Genomic DNA, 21,467 nt, shown 5'->3' on the forward strand with positions numbered 1-21,467 from the left:
GTTGGCCGTGTCTTTTTTAGGTTTCTTCCCTCCGTCGGTTGAAAAAAAAAAAAATCCTCTCCTTTTCTCTCCATCCGTCCTTTCGAGCTTCATCCAATATTGAATCTTTTGGAATTCGTTGATCATTTTTGGGCATCCGAAGCATCAAGAAGGTTAGATTTTCGTAAAAAGTTCTTTCCTTTCTTGTTTCGAATTTAGTTCGATTATATCGCTCTTTGTCAATGTTTTTTCTCTTTTTTTTTTTTTTTTGTTGTTGTTGGTTGGGGGGGGGGGGGGTGTTCATGAATCCTAGGGACCACGTGGAGCTTGGATTTAGATGTTATTTAGATGGTATATATTGATATTCTTCATGTTTTCGTTTATAGATCGCAAGGAAAGAAAAAGAAATTATGAAAACTTGGAGCTTTTTTTGTTTTTGATTAGGGTCGTTTCCTCTGATGAAGGGGGAAGCTATTAGATGTAGTAAAATTGCTTGTCTTGTTATTTAGATTAATAGTTTCAACCTTAAGAAAGGTGAGGATTGGGAAGATCTGGAATAGATGAAGTTTGAGAAGACTGAATGGGAAATGATCTTTGATGGAACTGCAATATGTTAGGAGTGAAAGAGACAGAACCATGTAATTTAAATGTGTGACGATCCATGGTTAGCAGTGTTGACCATATACCACAAGCATGTTCATGTTGGACTAAAAAAAAAAAACATTGAAATAAAAATAATTATTTTATCATAAGCTCCAATCTTTTTAGTTAATATTTGGGAATAAACTTCATGCAACAGTATAATATTACAAAGGCAAAATTAGTGAAAGAACTATAAGAGAATAATATCTTTTAAGAAAAGGGATCTGTAAAAATAAAATGAAAATACTATGAATTTTTAAAATTCTTTTTTCTAGGTGACAATCAACTGATTCCAAGCCTCTTAATAATATAGAAGACATATGTGGTGCATTGATGCAGCTCTTTGTGCCTCGTATCTAAGGTTTTCCTCAAGACATCGAGATATACAACATCAATATATCCATTAAAATATTTAAAAGTCTTAAATATTAAAATTAAATCCAATGCCCTAAAGTAGTAATCAATCTCGTTTTAAAATATCAACCAATACTCTGATATGTCAATTCTCATGCCTTAGTGAGATCTATGGAGATCACTTTTTTTTTTTTTGGTCCAAATTTTGTCAACATACCAACAGCCAATACAAAGCATGATCTTGGTTAATCTCGGTAATGGCCACCCATCAAGATAGCAGATTTTAAAAAGCTTTCTTGTATCGTGTTTCCATTTTCCACTCTCTTATTAGATGAGCATCTTCATGATTAAGGAGCTGTACGAAGGAAGGATGTGTGGGGAGAAATTTTAAATTAGGAAATGAATGTTCATGCACTCTTGATGTTAAGTGAATATTTGATGTTTTTAATTATGTAAGAAAAAATTAGCAGCTTTAAGGAAAAAGGGAGAGAGAGGCAGTATTCGGGGTTTGAAAGAGAGGAGGCATAAGTGTTCCAATTCAGAAAGGGAGAGTTGGGATTGGAACTTCTTTTTTCCTATTTCCTTTTTGCTTTTTTTGGGGGCACCCCGGGGGGTTTTGGGGGGGGGGGGGTTTGGTGATGGTAAAAGATAATCAGGAATGGATTACATACCACAGAGGTAGCAACCCAAGATTCTTCTATCTCTTAATTTAGCACCAAGTAAGATGTAATGGCTTCAAATTGACACCTGTCTGCTAAAGTTTGGGAAAATATAATAGCAGGCAACTTGTAATTTGAGGGGCATCTGTCATCTATTGGAGCCTTGTCACTCCAAAATGAGTGCAGTTCATTGGAGGCTGGCATCATGATGGCGCTAGCTTGATATCACTTAAGCCTTACCCGATATAATCACGGGATTAGATGATATTCCCATACAGCGGATGTTGTTTGTTTCTTGTTAGTGGCCATAATAGGGTACTTTGGGAACAAAAATTGATAGAAGAATATTCCTAAAGTCCAAAATTTTTTTTAAAAATAAAAAAGTATGAGTTTAACTTCATTTTTCTCCTTTTCCAGCATTTTATTATGATTATGTCTGTGGACGCTTAAAATTGCACCTCGTTGAGTTGGATGTGATAGTTATGGATCTCAGTATTGAAAGAAAAAAAAAATACTGCTATTTTCTTGGGTAAAATTAACTGAATCTTGTACTGTTTTCCTATTATTTTGTCGCCAGAAAGTTTTGGTGATAGCTTTTTGAGTATTTTTTTCAAAATTTGAATTACCTGTGCACTTGTTTCTACTTATTCTATTGAATTATCATAATTTGGTTGAAGAATCTTCATCTTAACTGTTGGACACTAAAATGTGTACTCGTCTTATTTAGTTCTTCAGCAGTTCTTTTGATTTCTTAGTCTCGACCTCTAGAAGCATATTATGTGAGTGTGTTGCAGCATAACCGTTTCTGGTGCCTGATATGTTTGGGGCTACTTAGAAATTTGTGAATTTTGGTACTCGCTGCTATAAGTTTTTTTCTTTCCTTGTAATGGCATTTCTTCTTTCAGTCTATATAGATGTTTGTTTTAATTATTTTGATAAAAATGAATATGTTTTGTGGGAAGGATGAAAAGCGATAGATATACCAATGAGCATTTATTCCAGCTGGGGTTTTGTTGTTTAAAACTTGTGCAGTATCATGTCATATTGTCATTCTTCACTGAGCTTAGACCAAATAAGGGGACTCTTAGGTCCTGGTCTTTCTTTGCATATTTGCTTTAATGAATAAATATTGTGGTATGAACTGTAGGAGGAGTTGTGTCTATTGAAACTTGAAAGCCTTCAAGTATCAAATAGATGGATGGCAGCATCTAAAGATATAGTTTCATATCCTTCATTTTCTGAGCTTGATAAAGAAAGCCATGATGAGGAAGACTTCCAATCTGATTTCTGGAGTGTCCCCAAGAAAAAGGCTTTCTCATCGGGGCATAGATCCTTAAGACAAGGAGATCCTTATCAGTTAAGGGATGAGAATGACTTTCTTGATGGATATGATTCGGGTGAAGAGTCTTGCATTTCTCCACAGCCCAAAGCACACCCTGAAGTGAACCTGAAAAATGTCTTGGGTGGGATAGTTGCAATTCTCACTGGGAGGAGCAAAGGACATGGCATTGTTCAACCACGTCAAATTTCTAGTACAACATTTTTGGGATCTGAAAGCAATGGAGACAGTTTCTTACATCCCTCAGTGTACATACCGAGTGCACCACCATTGCTTGAGACAGAAGCCATTAACTATGGTGCTTATAGGGATGTACTAGAAGCAGAACCTCCAGAGTGGCTTCCAGATAGTTATACTACAGTCTGCATGCAGTGCACTTCTCCTTTCACTGCCCTTACCCGTGGAAGGCATCACTGCCGATTCTGTGGAGGTGTTTTCTGTAGAGCATGCACGAAAGGAAGATGCTTGTTGCCTGTCAAGTTCCAAGAGCGAGATCCTCAGAGAGTGTGTGATGCCTGTTATGATAAGTTGGATCCCTTGCAAGGAATATTGATTAACTCTATTAGTAATGCCATGCAGTCAGCAAAACATGATGTTATGGATTGGACATCCACAAGAGGGTGGTTAAATTTGCCTGTGGGTTTATCAATGGAACATGAGATATATAAAGCAGCAAACACTTTAAGGAGTTATAGCCAGGTGCATTTTTCTGCATCCATTCTTTCTTTTATCATTTTGTTTAGTTTTACAAATGGAATCGGTCTTTGGTTTAATCTCAATCTGGATGTCATTGTTTTGATTTCTGCCTGACTGACTTTTGAAGTACAGGTTGCTAGATTGAATCCTGAGAAGTCTATTCCTCTGGCTGTCCTAAAAGGAGCAAAAGGACTAGCTATTCTGACAGTTGCCAAGGCTGGTGCACTTCTTACTTACAAATTAGGAACAGGTCTAGTAGTTGCTCGAAGGTCAGATGGGTCATGGTCTGCACCATCTGCAATTCTCTCTGTTGGTCTAGGATGGGGTGCGCAGGTAGGCATGGGATAAGATACATTTGTTTTCTTTCATCCACTTCTCTTTTCTGGTATATTATTCTCAATGGTGTTTATAATCTGGTTCCATATCAGTGCATATAACTGATAAGGTTGTCACAAAGATAAAATGTTGGGAATTTTCTTTTTTTTTATTAATAAAGCTTCATTTTAGGAAGTTTTGATAGAAGTGAGAGTGCAAAATTTGATTGGAATCTAGACGAGCATACAGGAAGATGAGAGAAGCTGTTTCTTTATACATAAATCAAGAATATTGTTCCCTTACCTAATGACAAAAATGTAGGTGCCTGATGGTCTTCTGCATAAGGCTCTATAATAGACTGACACATTACATATACATGCGTGAAAGCCTTATAATGTGCTACATACTTTCAAGAGCTAGTTGACATGTTAAACATAATTGCTTTGAATTGTGGTTTTTATATCTGATTTCATATATACAGATGTGAGAGTTGGAGGATTATCCATGGAAGGTAAAATTTTAGAAAACTTTTATTAAGCTAACTTGTGCGCTAGGGAACTCTCATGCCTTGAGGCCTTCTACCATCTATATGGGATTGGCTTTATTAATCAAACCACTCTTGATGATTTGAGTTGGAATTGATTTGATGGCCAGGTATCATCTCCAGCCAAGAGAGTGCCCTGCTATGAAACCTAGATGACTGGTTGGTGGAAAAGGAAATATAAATTACTGATTTTGCTGCTGTATGCTTATGGAACTGAAAGCAAGCTGTGTTCAAATTAAAAAAGAAGAAAAAAAACTTCAATGAAGAATTTGGCTAGCAAGTTTTGATGTTGAGAGCTGCTTTCTTGTTTGAGGGACAATTTAAATACGATGCCAAATGTTTAGCAAGTACAAACCCTCCCTAGACCCCACAATAGCTGGAGCCTTGTGCACTGGGCTGCCCTTTTTTTTAGCTCATTTATAGTTGTCTCTTCCTTTATACATATTTAAGGCAAGAGATGTAAAGAGTCTGATTATGGAAAGTCAAAGTTGTTCATGTGTAACTTATTTTTTCTTTACCGTAAAGTTGCTCATGAAGTTCCAAATTTGTTAGCATGATAGAAGACCTTAGCTTTCTTACATCTATTAGAAACATGGAAACTGTAAGTTGTTAAGCATATAAGATGACAAATTGATTTTGTGGGTGACTGTAAAAAGAACACTACTTGAAGTAATTAATATGATGAAGACAACACTTGGGTCCTTATTGTAACTTCCCGATCAATGAAGATGATGGCAATATTTCAGGTTTCTGTACTTGGAACTTGGCTATCCAAGAGGGAGATCTGAATTCAAGTTTTAGTATTGTTGCTGTGGCTTTAAGATCATACTTCTGCTTCTTCATCTTCTTCTTCTTCTTTTTCTTCTTTTTTTTTCTTCTCTTTTTTTTTTTTTGGGGTCTAATCTGCTTTGTTGTACAGATTGGGGGAGAACTCATGGACTTCATCATTGTTCTACATGGTTCTAAAGCTGTCAAGACATTTACTAGCCGCATGCATTTTTCCCTTGGGGGAGGTTTGAGTGCAGCAGCAGGACCAGTTGGGAGAGTCTTTGAAGCAGATCTCCGAGCTGGAGACAAAGGATCTGGAATGTGTTACACTTATAGTTGTAGCAAAGGTATCATTTTCAGAAAAACCAACATTTTTACTTCCAATGATTGGTTCACTCTCCTCCCCTCTAAAACCCATAATGTACCTTTATACTCATTATTGACAACAGCTCCCTTTGCTCCTCAAGGATGGCAAAGTCTTTGTAGGAAGATCCAACTGCCGTTGTATACCTTGTGCCCTTGCTACTCCATAATCATGCTTTTCAAGAGATTATTTTATAAGTAACATTCTTCATAACATGACATGGTTTCTGTTTACTTCTGTTTCTTGCTTCTTCTGACTCATTTTTGTGATAAGTACGCATTGGGGAACCTGGGAACATCACACATGTTTAGATTGTCCAACATGCATCCAAGTAGGGGCGTCAATCGAGTTGGGATGGATATGGGTTGGGTTAGATGCTGGTTGCCAAACATATGCTAATGCGAACCTGACTGTTTATTCATGGTCAAAAATCCAAACCAGAACACAATTTTTTTTAGTCAACAATTAACCTAACCAACTTTGCGTAACCTATTTAAAAAAGGGGTCAAATCAGGTAAAATGGGTCTTAAACATGTTAAACATGTATTAATCAGGTCAGGTCATGACCTAACCCAACTCTTAAATGAGTCAAAACGGTTAAAGAGTTAGGACTTCAAACCTGAATCTGACCCATTTAATAAACAAGTAGGTCAGGTTGACCCAACCATATATGATCTGGACCCATTTATGCCAAACCTGAGCATGCTTAAACCAGGTTGGTTGCAACTCAGGTTAATGGGTTGGGCTGTAAATTGCCACCTTACATCCAAAAGATGTTGATGCGCATTCTCATGGAAGATGATTTTAGAAGTGGATGCATGAGCTTGATGTTGTGCTATGGGATTAACTGGAATTTGATAATTTACATGGAAATTGCATCTATCTTTATGTATGTAATATATTTGGATTTCATGATTATCTGGATGTTGTATTCTATAACTTGGTTGGCGTATGCCAGAGGCTGACTAGAAAGTAGAACTTGTTTGAAACAAAAAGCACCTCAAGTCTAGTACTAGGTTGATCCTGTGACTTTTTAAACAAGTATCTGGTTGTTGAATCTAAGGGTTTGACTTCATCTGCGAATGAGGAAATTGTTTTAAAAGTTAAGATACTTGTCTTTTCTTGAAATAACCTTCAATTTTCTTGTTGTACTGGTCATGTCGAATGATTTGCTGATGAGGAAAAAGAAACAGTTTAATAAATTTATTCTCTTTTCTTTTCTTTTCTTACATGACTTGGCTTTTGATCTTCTCTTGTTGTTACTGTTGGAGCTGTTAGTTTATAATCTTTGCCAAAATCACATGGTTCTTAGGGCTGCAGACGAGCCAAGCTATCGACCAGCTGCTTGAGCTGAGCTTGATTACTGGCTTGTTTGATCAGGAAACAAGCCAAAGAGGCCCCATGTGAGGCTCACTTATTAATGAAACAAGACCAAAATAAGTAGAAGCTCGGGCTCGGCTCAATAAGAGGCTATTTCAGTCTTGCTTATTAGGCTATTGACCGAGTTTGAACATCTGTAGTTAAGCTTGCATTGAACTAGCATTAATGTCAAATACCCTTCCATTTAACAATGGCAAAGCCTGAGCAGCCCTAATGCGATATTACATTTTAATATGGTTAATATGCTTATATTGTTTTTAGTAGTTAGCAAATGTGTATGTAACTGATTGGCACTGGAGTTTCTGTGAATTTTGTCCTTGGATTAGGAAATATCTATAACTTTGCTTTTCCATGTTTAAAGTACTTAAGTAACAGAATGCTTGTAATCTTATTGTGAATTCATATTGTAGGAGCATTTTTCTGGACAATGAATGTTTAACACCACTTAATAATATGTGATATATGTTTGCCATTTTAAATGCTTCAGTTGACTTTGGCAACTAGAATGGATAAATTGGACAGTTCTCATTGGCCAGCTGATTGTTTTGTTGTGCTTGACATGTTTCCTTATGCATGCATATGTTTCCATGAGGATGACAAGTGGTTTGGAAGATCATAAAAGAATTCATTTTGGTGTTGACATTTGTAAAATGGAAGTTGTTTATATATGTACAATCTGTAATAAGAGTTGCTGAATCCTGCAGTAATCCACTCGCTTTGTCTCCATTTCAAGCATCAGTTGTAAGACATTTTTGTGCCTTTTGCATATTAAGGCAGTAAGTATGATGTCTATATTTCTATTTGAGATGATATCAGGTGCTTTTATTGGAGTCTCATTGGAAGGCAACCTTGTCGTGACACGGATGGATGCTAATCTGCGCTTCTATGGTGATCCTTATCTGACGACAACCGACATACTTCTGGGAACAGTAGAGAGACCTAAAGCTGCTGCGCCGTTGTATTCTGCTCTGAATGACCTCTACTGGAGGCTGACATGTTAAACTTTCAGTATGGGGTCTCTTGTAAATATTTCTCAGGGTTTCATTGCTTGTTGATGCTCTGCCTTTTTCAGCCATCAAAGAGGCCAATTAGACAATAAAAATATCATAAATGTGCACTTCTTGTTCTGCATTTTTACATTATTGGAGCTGAGAATGACCCTGTATATTTATATCAGAAAATTCAATGCAAATACACTTGAACACTCAATTATTTTTGGCTATGTTGGTGTTTTTTCTGGGCTTCCATTGTATTCTATCATCATACTGGTAGCCTTGCTGTGTTTAAGCTTAGAAATTTCCAGTTCTATTTGCAAGACTGCATTAATCTTAAGATTATTTTTGTCCTCCAAATTTTGAAGGCAAGTTTTTCTTGACGATAATATCTTACTTGGTGCATAATCTTTCCTCTTGGAAATCTCTTCCTTGCTCTAGCCTCATGTATATCCATACAAGGTGAAATTTTGTCTCAGTATCTTGATCGTGACATTTACTAAAGCAACTGCTCAGATAAAGAATACTGTTTCTTTTTTTCTTTTCTTTTCTTTTTTGCTATGGTTGATTTTTATAATCATTAATGAGCAACTAATGTACAATATACGCTTTCACTAAGGCAGCAGAAAGCAAAAGAAGTAAAAAGAAATTAAAGAATACATGCTCACAATTTCAGAGTTCTCATTGAGCAACTCAGGTTGGTATATTCAGACCATTTATTGGTTATATACAAAGAGTCAAGGAACACTTCTGAGAGAGGTGAGGTAAGTCGGAAAGAAGGAGAGCCTGCATGAGGTTATGTAGCTCAGCTTCATTAGTCTATTGTCATAACAATGTTCCTTGTATGGGAAACAAAGCAGGGATGGTTTTTCCAACTCTATTTTGGTTGCAGTGCACTGTTAAACTCTGTGAACTTTTTGTTACTAGTCCTCTCGCTCTCTCTCTAATTTTTTTCCCCCTCTCAGATTGTAATTTCACCCTTAAAACCACTCCAACCTTGTACCGTTCTTTTGACCTATTTGGTTGCATAAATTTTTGGAGATGCACCATTTAAGACTTCGAATCTAAATTCTCAACTGTTTTTTGTTTCTTTTTTTCCTTTCTTTTTTTTTTTTTTTTTTTTCTCCTTTTATTATGGTAGTTGTCTCTTTGCTTTTATTAGATAGATTCTACTTAGGTTTATGGACTTTCATATATCACAAGCAATGCAAATTTAGGATTGCAGTGCAAATAACTAAAATTCCATCTTTCCTGACTCTGACTCCAATTTCCCTTGCTTTCCTTATACAAATAACCAACATTTTCAGATGCTTACACCTCAAGCAGCAATTAGAATCCATGTGAGCAATATCATACAAAACTTGGATAATTGAGAATGCATAACCCTATTTTCATGCTTCCATCCTGCAACTTGCTCCCCTAGAGCTCATGCGACAGTCTAATTTCTAATAAAATGAAGAAGCTAACAATGATGTTTCAATGAATTTTATCCAAGAAGTTTCAATAAGAAAACCTTTTTTCTACAAAAATCGCCAACCCATCTTACTTCAAATAAAAGCAATGTCCATGAAAACCTATCCATTCAGTCAAGTATTCCCTTAAATCCCTTCTTACCGCATAGAGGTATAAATATATATTTTTTAAAAAAAAATTGATGTCCTGAACAGTAACTTTTTACATATTTTATTTATTACAAGTACTTTTTAATAAAAATTTCAGCCAAGCAAAACAGCCGGTTTCTTTTCCTTGCGAACCGGGTATCCGCAAACCCATACGGTGGGCGAAAGCTCGAGGCAAAAAGATGCGAAGGCCACGTAAGCCACCCAATAACGACAAAACACGTGTACGGCACGGCAAGTTTCATTTTGATCCTCGATCTCATCGTACGCAATTGGATACAAATGGATCTCTCTTTTTATTTATTTTTTATTTTTTTATTATAGGTAACTCGGCGTCAAGCTGGGTCACAAAATTTTATTTTATTTTATTATAGGTAACTCAACTGCCATTGACTCACCAAGGCCTGTTTCAAAAGTCCGATAAAATACTGCAATTAATCCTAGTTTTTAGAGATAACAAATATTTCTTTAACATGATTTATCATGTCCTGGGAGGTTAGAGATAAGTTGCTCACACAAAGGACTACATTCGTTGAACTGATGGATCAGTCCAACCATGAAGCAATTTGTACAAAAATATCCATCTATCACTATACGTGTTGTTTTATGGATGGTCTGATCTTGTTGGTTTATGGTTGGACTGATCAATTGGACGATACATTTGATTTAACTAATAATCACTCTCTTCAATGATTCTATTCTTTTTTTCATATTTTTTAAAAAAATTATTTTTTATAAAATTTTCCAACTTTTAATCACGTTTTCAATCGATGCATTTATAATACGAATACTATGGGATGATAAAAGAACATATTCATAATCTAACGGCACATTATCGAAAATTGTTACATAATCTTGTAGTGCTACTTGGTCGGAAAAGAAAATCTTGAAACATTTTGATAGAGACATTGACATGCATACGCATGTTTATCATGTTCAATGTGATGGAGGGGTTGGACGTGTCGGACTTAAGACAACAAGACCAGTAGCTCTCTTCTCATATCACATACAAGGACTTAGTTGGATATGGGATTTATCCCACTAAACTAAACAGTCTTATTTTTTGTTGAAAAAAACTCAACCAAGTCAGCACCACCATCACGGACTTTGTTAATTCTTAGAATTTGTAGACTACAATTCAAAAGTTGAGTCATGATGGATGGTTATGGGGTTTTCTAAGTAACGTTCCCTAGCGAACGTTGGTGTGTTAGGTCTGGTATTACCAGGCGAACCCCACGTTAGAAAATAAGATAAGTAGGAAGTTACGTAGAACATGCCACCCTTTGTATTATTCCACCTTCCCTTCTATCAAAAAGTAGGAGGCGCCAAGTGAACATATTGGGTCAAATCTAATGGAACAATCTTTTGATGGTTATATTAGATTTTTGACATTAAATCCCATCTAAAGACTAGGAAATTTAGATTAGCAAAAACAAAAAAAAGCCGTCCTTTTGAAGAAATGGGTACAAAATATTGGATGTGCACACTCCACGTCAGGATAAAGATATGCATCTTTCCCCAGAAAAAAAAAAAAAAATCTAAGGTAAGTAGTAGTGTATAAAACAAACACAGCCTTGTCGGGTGACCTCAGGATGAGATAAGGATGGAAGGCCAAGTTGGTCATAAAAATGTGACAACAATCATGGTACACACCGCCGATAGCTCCTTGCTAACCTCCAAATTAAGTGGGTACACTGCACTTGGAATCCGACAAGTCTCATGGGGACAAAAAAAAAAATAGTCACGGGCTCATTTGCTTTACCACCTTTCTACCCTCCTATCCTTCTTACTTCAAACAAATGGGGCCAGAGAGGTCACCTCACCATAGCTTTGAGAATGAAGGAACCATTTCATCATGTTCACCATTTTATTTTATTCCAGAGGGAGGATATCCCTTGCACTTCTGGAGTAATATACCTATTCCATGGAATAGGCATACAGAAAATAGATGAAGTGAATAAGTTGCTTTTGATATGCACTGAACCTGGAGAAAATTTGGATTCTATCATCAACACCAAATTATCCTCTCCTTTAAAAAAAAAAAAAAAAAAGTAGTGTGCATAAGGGCAAAATGATAATTAAAGCAAATAAAAAAAAAAAAAACCACTCTGTAACATAATCTATTTCACCCGCAATTCTTTGGTGTTTAGCAAGAATTTAGAGGGATGTTCCCCACTTGTTCCGCAACCAAACACCACCTAAACAAATGATCCTGCCATGACTGAGTGCAAAATATCCAACATAAGATATTGTCATAGATTACATCTTTCATCATTCATTCCACAAACTAGGCAACAATCTTGCCAACTCCTCATCCTAAGTTGAATCAATGAATCACAGCATAGATTATTATCAATAATTAAATTTTCGAAGTGGTACAATGCTGACTTGCATGCTCTCATATAAAACAAATTTGCAGCTAAATAGCCAATTCCTTAGATATATTAACCTTCTATATGCGAACCAGTCTTAGTTAAGCTGGTTGTCATCCCTCTCTACTTAGGAGAGGTTTAGGGTTCAAACCCTCGTGGCGCTAGATCTACCATATTTCTTAAAAAACCTTCAACATAAACTATGCACAACAAAAATATTAAAAATGCATATAAAGATGCGATATTGCAACCAAAATAGTATTTCATATGTTAAGTTCTTGTGTCGGTGGTTTATTCTATAACAGAATACCAACCGATATAAGTTTTAAATAAATCAAATCATAATATTTGAATGGTGGATCATGAGATTCCAATGATCCATGACCAAGTATTTCCATAATTCTTTCTGGAATAGCTGGAAGGCAAACAAAAAAATCATGACAGGATTCCAGCAAAAGAAGAGAAACACCATGCTTGCACCAAATCCATCACCTTTGATTTGACATAGGTTCTGAATGCCAACAAACCTAATAAGGTTGCAGCTTCATAGCAATTCTTTCCCCAGCATCTAAATACCTTTATAATAAACCAGCATAAGGAAATAACCAACAAGAGAAACCAAGCATATAAAGGTGTTCTCTCAAGGAAAAACATGTCCGCAAGCATCTTCCGTAGCAAAAACAGACAAACATACGATGAAAGCAGAAATTTGATAGGTTTCAACATTATCCATCATGTCCTCAACACAAAAGACCCAAGTCCAGTACTCAAACTGAAACAGTTCACACGACAACAGAATTAAAACCATCGATTAAGTACCTACAGATGATAGCATAAACCAAAGTTCCATTAAAATTCATTAGCTGACATGTCTGGTTCATCATATCCTCCATCATGATTGATTCCTGAAACAACAACAAAAGAAGAAGACACAGCACCTTTTCAAGAAGAGCAAAATAAGAAACATGCAAATGAACATAACAAACCCATCAGTAGGGATGCTTACACTTATTTCTTTATTTACAAAACACCAGTTGCCAGAATCCGAGATCCCTCAGTAAACGCTGCCTTCCACAGCTGGCAGGTAATCAAAGCTCCAAAGGTCCACATCATTCATATCCTGAGTCACATCGCTGCTCAGCAGGTGGTCAATTGACTCATCCGAGCTCTCCTCAGGGTAAGGTATCTGCAGAAACTTCAGGAATGAATCAAAATCAGACATGTCTTCGGAGAGTTTTACCGCAGCATTCTCCTCCGAAGGTGGCACCGCCTCACCAGCATTGTTCTTCATTTTCTTCTGTGGGGCACCATCTTCCAGGAATGCAGATTGCTCACCTTCAATGATTGTGGGAATGAGAGCAAGAACTGATGTGATCTCAGGAGTCTTTGCCTCATGCTCCCAACCCAAGTCTGAACAACCGAATGAGTTACTTCCCTGATCAGAGTATAAATTCGTCCCAGGTCCCTCAGTAGGAAGAGCAGGATTTATTGCAGGGAAAGCACTGAGGTTCCCAGCTTGCTTGATGGGCTGCTTCTCCTCAATGAAGTCAAAGGTAGAGTACAAATCTTGATGTGGTTCATCCAGGTAACTCAAGGACTGGTTGAACTTAAGAATCTCAGGTTGATTTGATTCGGTTGCCCTTGGGGCAGCTGCTTTCTGGCTGCGCTTTTGAGCACTGGGGCGCATCTCATCAGGGAAGTTCACCTTGGCTTTCTTGCCACGGATCTTACGGGCTTCTGCATCATAGGCCCTTGCAGCTTCTTCAGCAGTGTTAAACGTTCCAAGCCAAACACGAACCCCTTTACGAGGATCTCTGATTTCAGCTGCCCACTTACCCCAGGGACGCTGACGGATTCCCCTGTACTGATTCTTTCTCTTTCTTTTGGCTGACCTAGCCACAGGTCCATCATACTCTGCAGGCTTCAGAGTAGTTGATCGATCTGCACTCCAAGTAGAATAAGTATAGCACATGAACAAAAGACTTGGAGGAAGAAGCAAATTACCTTCTAGTACCTGGATATCTTCTTTACTGGAGCAAAAATTAAGAGAAGAAACATTCAAAAGTACATTGAATGCACCATAAGAAATTAAAAAATTTTCAACAACAGTCACACATCTTACCTATTGTACAATTTTCTGTTTTAGAAAATGAGAATCAAAATATCTAAACCCAGAGCATAAGAAATCTTTCTTTTTCATCAAGACACAGTTATGTCATGACTGCTCTCCTGTTCAACAATTAATTAAAAATTTGAAAAGGCAGAACCACATGATGATGGAGCAAATATGTCTACATTTATAAATGACAGTTGTTTTCCTTCTTATCTTACCAATAAATGTTAGAGTTTTTTTTTTTCACAAAAAAAAAAGAAAGGGAGAAAAAAAGCACCCTAATGCTACTGCCCAAAAAGTAAATTGAACAAAGAAAGACTACAGTGAACTTTTCTTTCACTAAAACATCATCTTCATCATCTTGGGCCTTCTCCCATCGAAACAAGATCAGCTGAGAAGCACAACTCTGAATCGAGAGAGTTACATGGCTATGTTAAAAAACCAGCTGTCCATAAGACTCTCCAAGGCAAGAAAGGAGTCTCCAATGAAACTAGAAATCAGTTTGGTCAGGGTTTTAGCGCAAGCAACCATGGATTGACTCTCTGAGGTTACCTTGCAGTTGGAAAAAGTCTACTTACAAGGGAAGATTTAACATTGAGAACTGCACATATTGGTAAGTTACAAGTTATGAGACAATTATTGACACTAAGAAACAGTTGCCCTCACCTTTACTTTCATCATAACAGCAAAAAAAGAAATTGAACTAAATTCATCGATGTTATTCGATACACCTCTTTTAAGTTTGTTCTCCTCATCACTAAGAATTCATTGGGTATACACCCGATCTAAAATTCTAAATAAATCAAGCAAAAAAAAAAAAAGGATGATCTTCATCAATCTACAACAAGAGATGTGCATTTGTTCTCCATTAAAACTTATTATTTTTTAATGTGTAAACTTACAAATCTAGAAATAATTTTCTTAATACTACGTCTATTTTCTTAAGATCAACAAGATACAGATTGTTTGCACTGATTTATAATGATGATTCAGCACCGCCAATGTTCTTAAGATCAACAAGATACAGATTGTCTGCATTGATTTATACAGATGATTCAGCATTGCCTACAAAATTATAGGAGTCCTGAGGTCTTGAAAGAACCCTATAACCCATACACTAGACCATCTCACAGTGGACCTAAATTTCCATCTCATGACTCTTCCAAACTTACATTGTCTAAATCTAGGACAATAATTTTTGCAGAAACTACAACATCATAATGTTGAAAAGGAAAATGGTTTACATGAACCTACACAATAGCAAAAATCTTGAGGAAACAGAAATCTGTCTAGAAGATGCATAGTCAAAATTGAGAAAATGATCATCAACATGGAGCATTCAAGTGGTAGGATCTTAAGCCACATCCAAGGAGAAAGGAGAAGAAAGTGTGAATAGAAATTGTCAAACCACAATTGTATGTCACAACAACAATAAAACATAACAAATACAAATGTGTCACAGAAAGTTAGAATGATAAATAAATATTGTTCAGATTTGAAAAGAACAAGACCTCAAAAATGGAACAATGCAAATTCCAGTTATAACCTAAAAAATCACTTAATGGAAAAGGAGGAATCATGAAAGCCCTTTGAATATTGTGGAAGATCTGAGAAGAACAAGGTCTAATAATGTCCCGGAATAAAGATCCCAAATGCTAATTTATTAAATAAACTCTTAAAAGAAATAAAGAGAGTGCCACAGAATAAAATCCCATGTTTATTGTGAGAAGGGGGAAAAACACTTCCCTGCACTTCTTGATAAAGAAATCATTTATACGATTGCAAATAAACATGAACAAAAATAGATGTTTCTTGATCTCTATAAAGAAAATCCATGCCAAGGGACTTCTGTGGAGAAGTTTCCCCACACGCATACAACTCTCTCCTCCAAAAAGATGGAGTGAAGAAATTTGAGAAAGAATTACAGGAAAAGATGTAGTAAAAATAAAAAAAAAAGTAAGAATTTAATTAAAAGGAAAAAGGGACGGAAAAAACTAATGACAGAGAGAGAGCAGAACACGACACTTTTTCCTTTTCTTCTTTTTGGCTTTGAAATGAGACCAGAATAAAATCCTATTAGTAGAATTCACATTTCGCCAATCATCTAGTGTACAGAAGATGATGATGATGAAACAAAAGAAAATGGCTCGAATTCTAAACAAATACCATCTCCTTCTATATTTTCATATATAATATTTAGAATCCGGGAAAAAGATTGCATCTTTTTTGGAATGGAGATAAAAAAAAACCAATCTTTTTTCAACCGGATGCCTCTGGCAGAAGAGAATTAGCTAATCTTTTTTATTCCAATCAGCCTCGATAATAACTGTTACCCAATAACAAATCCCGACTAGAAGAACTCGCATCACCGACCAACTAAAACAGTAGAAAGTTAGACAGAAAAGACGAATCAAAACCGAAGAAAAATAAACTGGACATTTACATTATAAAACTTTTGAGCACCCAATCTGTTAAAATCTCGGAGAAAATCGCATTTTCGGAGAAAGGAATAGCAAAAATCCGATATTTTTCGTGTGGGTGCCTCGGGTGGAAGAGATCATTTCATCTTTTCCTTCTGATTAACGCAAGAAATTTCCCATCCCAAATAAGAAAACCTAATTATAGGATATCGCATTCATCAACCAAATAAAGAAGAACAGATTAAGCCAAAAGAAAAGAAAAGATTCAAACGCTAAGAAAACAAGCCGATCACTTCCATCTTCGAACTTGGGGCACTAAGTTTCTCAAAATCCAGGATAAAAATCACAGCTTTTTGAGAAAGGAATGGTAAAAACCCGATCTTTTTGATCTGGATACCTCGAGAGAAGGGGGTTTTGGATGGGTAGGCGAAAGGTTTGACGTCGATGAGCTCCGCCTCGTCATCCACCTCGGACTCCGGCGACTCGTCGTTGAACTCCTGGAAGTCAGTCTCGAAGTCGTCATCGTCGATCCCCACCGGCGGCTGGCGCTTCCCCCTGCTCTTCTTCGCCTCGACGCCCTTCTTGAGATCCGGCCAGGGGCAGTCGGCGGTCACCCGCCAGGACCTCCCCGGCGGTATGAAGTCGGAGATGATCGCTCCTCCACACATCGCCAAGCGCTCGCAAAATTCCTCTCTTTGGAAGCGGTATGAGAAAAATGGAAAGCAGACACCGTTTGGAGAGTTTTAGAAGCCGAGGCTTCTGATTGAGAGAGAAGCGACCAGGGGTGGTGGGGTTTTATAATGATGGGTTTTAGGAAAGGGAAAAGGGTGGGGACTTGTATTTAGGTGGGAAAATATCAAATATTTAATGGATTTTTGTGTTCAAACCAATGAAATGAATGAGCAAATACACTCGTACTTGTCCAGGCATATAGGTGAAGGATTTTTGTGAAAACCCCTTGATGTTAGGGTAAATTATGGTTGAAGTTCGGATTTTTTTTTTTTTTTTTTTGATTAGATAATTTATTGAAATAATTTTTGTATAATACAATCAAAAGAATTAAAAAATAAAAAATTTTGAAATTATTCAGAAATAACCCCCTCCTCAGTTCGAAAGATTTCTTCAATATACTCAGCTACATAAGCTATCATTCAATCTCCGTAGTATTCACCTCTCAAAAAATATATCTAATTATCAATAAAATTTAAATTTTTTTAAATATAATTTTTATATTATAAAATAAATACTGTCATGAATAGCTACATATCATCCTTTTGGAAACAAATAACTATCATTTATTTTTGAAGACGATGAGACGCCATTAATATGATATATGATGCATCATAACGATGAATAAGAGTTTTTCGTTTTCAAGATAATGATGTGATATCTATTCATAGGGGTACATATGCTATGCTAGAGTACAAAAATCACACCATGAAGAATCCTATTATTGATTTATATTCGAATTTGGATGGATCAAAATATATTATTACTCTTCTAATATTTTAGAGGATTTTGCCCTTTATATAGTTTATCATAACTTAAGAACTAAGACGCTAAGAATCACAATTTTGGTAGATGCTATGATCTGAGGATCCAAAAATTATTGCAGTGTCTAATAGGGTGAGGATTTGGCTACAAAAGTTGCAAATGGGGGGACAATTTCCATGTATTGAACATGGGATGATGGGACTAGGTGTTGGAGGTTAGGTCCAAGCTAGGACTTTCATGTTTTAGATTGTACCATTATCAACACCTGCTACCACATAGCCTTCTTCTTTAGAACTATCTCACCTAACTCAATTGAATGGTTAGTCACACCTGCAATTGACCATTGGGTAGGCTTTGTATACAGCACCTTTTAAGCTACAGTAATTTCAGCTCATAATATTTTCAAAGTTGAAGCATAGATTCCCATAAGAGTATCAAAAAAGTTATGGAGTTAAAATACTATCACATTAAACATGATTACTAAGGTATATTCCCAACATTTAATGACCTATGTGAACTAACGAATGTGAAAGTGGTTCAGTACCCGCAATACATAATGTATGGTTTATAATATCAGAGGAGATTTTTCTATCATGTTTCTTTCTGTGTAACTAGAATCAAAGACCGATCATCATTTTCATTCAAAAAATTTAATAATTACTGCACTATCTAGAGAAACGGATATGAATCAACTAATCAAGATTTGTACATCTATCAAAAAAAATTTTCTCTTATCTTACCAACAAGAAACTAAGCATTGTGCATATCGAATACTTCCAACTATATTATGACAGATGGGATGGCAACCAATAGTGCATACTGTAAAAAAGAACTAGTTTGAGTAACATGAGTCATCTCCACTTTGGCATGACTTGGCATGGAATGCAATACTCAGGGTTCAAGCTTTGCACTTACATCAAATACTCAAAAAGTCAGAAGCTAGTGCTAGTATGATTACCACCAATTATAGGAACACTCGTCACAAATGACCATTTCTTTGTCGCTTTTCATTTGTTCATCTATATGCTTGCACTCGCAATCATCCCATCAAAATGCTGCAGTATAGATCTCAACATGTTTTTTTCTTTAATCACTATGGCAATAAAATACTCTACACTTGCATTCCAATGCTTAATAATCAATCCCTTATGCTCTCATTGGAAAAGAGACTCCATGTTTTTATTAGGGAAGCAACTACAAATGGAATCTCTTTGGTGGTATATATATTGCAACTTGCGGAGACCACTTTATATTTTAAATCTTCCACCACATCATTGACATAACATGTGGTTAATTTGCATATAAGACTGATGGAGGTAACCATTGGATGTGGAGATTTACCTTAGCTTTAAAGGAGGATCCGAGAAGAATGGGGTCGGCTGAGAGTAACATGGGGTCAGCTAAAATAGTAGGCAAAAAAGAGGTTCATGCATGGACAAAAGCAGCAGAGAAGGCGAGCAAAGAGGTACACCCAAAAAAAAAAAAAAAAAGGAGAGCAAGGAGACAACTTGGGCCACCATCAGTTGTGGACAGATAAGCCAACTTGAGTTCCGTGCCCTTAAACTATATCCTTGCCAGGAGGGCACCACTATCTATAGGACGATGAGGTGCCATTGGCTAAATATCTAGTTTAATATTCACTGCATGAAGTTACTATAATACCACTAATTGGTTTTGTACGTTACAAAATTGCTCATTATAAATTTGGTGGGAAATGATGGGATATTGTAGAGTCACATCAATGAACTTGCCTGGTCCGATTCGTCCACAAACCAGACCCAAACACATTTGAGCTCAAACTCATTAATTAGGTCGGGCCGAAGAACATGAAACGGGAATTATTTTGGTTGGAGAGGTTAATTTTCAGCTTGGCATGTTCTGGTAGCTAGTTTTAAATTCGATTAGATTCAGGGCTGAGGCATGCAGGCACAAACTTAGATCCAGCTTGAGTGGATATCGTTGCGGAGTTTGTGATCATTTACTTCAAATGTTTGATAGCATCGCCGATGGCGATTACAATCAAGATGAGATTGTCCATCTGTTGTCATCTTTTGTTGAAATGGTGCCATGGGCACATGTAATTGTGAGGATTTGTGATGAATCTCCTATCTAACGTGCAACCAAATGCTTTTTCATTTTGATATGCACTTGACACATTCTTATCATTGATCTAATCATGGTTTCCACCCAAACGACTACCAAGGGATCATAGAGATCCAAAAAATCGACAACTTGTAAAGCTAGTTGATTCTAGAGAAGAAAGATGTGGCAACTAGTCTCTTTCCATTATTATGTAATTGGACGGTACCATAAACATCTTCGAAGAGCATCATAGTTCACATGGTAGGACCAACTCCATGGGAATTTGACAATGTGGATGGGTTAGATGCTTAGAGTAGATTAATCATCTCGGACAAAATTTTATAGTTAATTGAAGATTAAAAATATTTTTTGATTAATATTGGATTCCAATGAACCTTATCTAGGTGCACTCAGACAATCCTAAAACATAATAGGGTTGCATAAGGATTTCATGTGAAACATAAATACTAATTTACTTGTTTACAGGTTGAATTATATATACCCAATCGAGTTTAGACTTAATTCTAATTTATTATCAAGTTGGGTGATATTATCGGAGGATATAGTGTGGCCATGCGATATAATCACCATGATCCATATGAAAATTTAAGAAAAGGCATTGTTGGTATTAAAGTCAATTTTCTGCACATATTGATAGCTTATGCTAATTTCTAACCTCCATCACTTGTATACACTTGTAGGCAAAAATACCTATCTTGCTTTCTAAAGTATCTTTGCATGAAATTGGACAAAATACTCGGATGAAAGGGGTGAAGTTGGTCTTCTAAGACTCTAGGGGCCGACACTTGTAAGAGGGGAAGGAGTAATCTAGCATGTGATGGAATAATCTTATGGAACCAATGCTAGATTCTGTCAAATGCTTTTGTTATGGTCATGGTTATGGCCTTCTGCCAAGGAGACTCCTTTCTATATTCAACTCACATGACATCACACTCATGAAAGATTCTGTGCAATGACAAACACAAAGTCTAAGAGATCATGGATGAACTGGTGTATCAGATCGATCAGGTCAATGTAAATGATTGACTAAATAGAATTAATGAGTGAGTAAAAGACTTTTTTAACATTTGTTTTTTTGAGGAAAAAATTTTAACATTTGTTAGTACAATCAAGTGGATGATAAAGGATGGCAAATACGATGTCGCAGAAAAGAAAGAATAAGATGTAATTTAAAAATATATATTTTTAAATATAATGTCAGCTTTTAAAAGAGATCGATGCTCGAGTGAAACAAAGATACAAGGGTAGATATCTTGAACAATGCTTAATGTCATCATAAAAGTATATTATGGTGGTTGTTAAAGTTGTGAGGGA

At 36.3% G+C, this 21,467-nt stretch overlaps 2 protein-coding genes across 3 annotated transcripts; one reads left to right on the forward strand and one right to left on the reverse strand.

Annotated features, from left to right (window-relative positions):
• Nucleotides 1–3: 3 nt before the first annotated feature.
• LOC105053043 (uncharacterized) lies at nucleotides 4–8,249 on the forward strand. The gene is made up of 5 exons (XM_010934046.4): nucleotides 4–152; nucleotides 2,782–3,672; nucleotides 3,802–4,002; nucleotides 5,448–5,643; nucleotides 7,857–8,249. Exons 2-5 carry the CDS (start codon nucleotides 2,833–2,835, stop codon nucleotides 8,039–8,041), a joined length of 1,422 nt encoding a protein of 473 aa, XP_010932348.1. The 5' UTR covers nucleotides 4–152; nucleotides 2,782–2,832; the 3' UTR covers nucleotides 8,042–8,249.
• Nucleotides 8,250–12,714: 4,465 nt separating this feature from the next.
• Nucleotides 12,715–17,332, reverse strand: LOC105053042 (ethylene-responsive transcription factor 1). 2 transcript variants are annotated; one of them, XM_010934045.4, is made up of 3 exons: nucleotides 16,954–17,331; nucleotides 13,030–13,964; nucleotides 12,715–12,928 (listed from the first exon to the last, which is right to left on the reverse strand). In XM_010934045.4, exons 1-2 carry the CDS (start codon nucleotides 17,222–17,224, stop codon nucleotides 13,078–13,080), a joined length of 1,158 nt encoding a protein of 385 aa, XP_010932347.2. In that variant the 5' UTR covers nucleotides 17,225–17,331; the 3' UTR covers nucleotides 12,715–12,928; nucleotides 13,030–13,077. The 2 variants fall into 2 exon arrangements, with proteins under 2 accessions (XP_010932347.2, XP_073100194.1); XM_073244093.1 differs by lacking the exon at nucleotides 12,715–12,928 and having other exon boundaries at nucleotides 13,029–13,964; nucleotides 16,954–17,332.
• Nucleotides 17,333–21,467: the final 4,135 nt, after the last annotated feature.

Source organism: Elaeis guineensis, chromosome 10, assembly GCF_000442705.2.
Source record: "Elaeis guineensis isolate ETL-2024a chromosome 10, EG11, whole genome shotgun sequence".
NCBI classification, from domain to species: Eukaryota; Viridiplantae; Streptophyta; class Magnoliopsida; order Arecales; family Arecaceae; genus Elaeis; species Elaeis guineensis.

Coding starts and splice junctions, on each gene's coding strand:
- LOC105053043 (XM_010934046.4), top strand. CDS start 2,833: ATGGCAGCATCTAAAGATATAGTTTCATATCCTTCATTTTCTGAGCTT. Junction 3,673..3,801: donor CTTTAAGGAGTTATAGCCAG/GTGCATTTTTCT, acceptor TTTGAAGTACAG/GTTGCTAGATTGAATCCTGA. Junction 4,003..5,447: donor GTCTAGGATGGGGTGCGCAG/GTAGGCATGGGA, acceptor TTTGTTGTACAG/ATTGGGGGAGAACTCATGGA.
- LOC105053042 (XM_010934045.4), bottom strand. CDS start 17,224: ATGTGTGGAGGAGCGATCATCTCCGACTTCATACCGCCGGGGAGGTCC. Junction 13,965..16,953: donor CAAAACCCCCTTCTCTCGAG/GTATCCAGATCA, acceptor CTTGGAGTGCAG/ATCGATCAACTACTCTGAAG.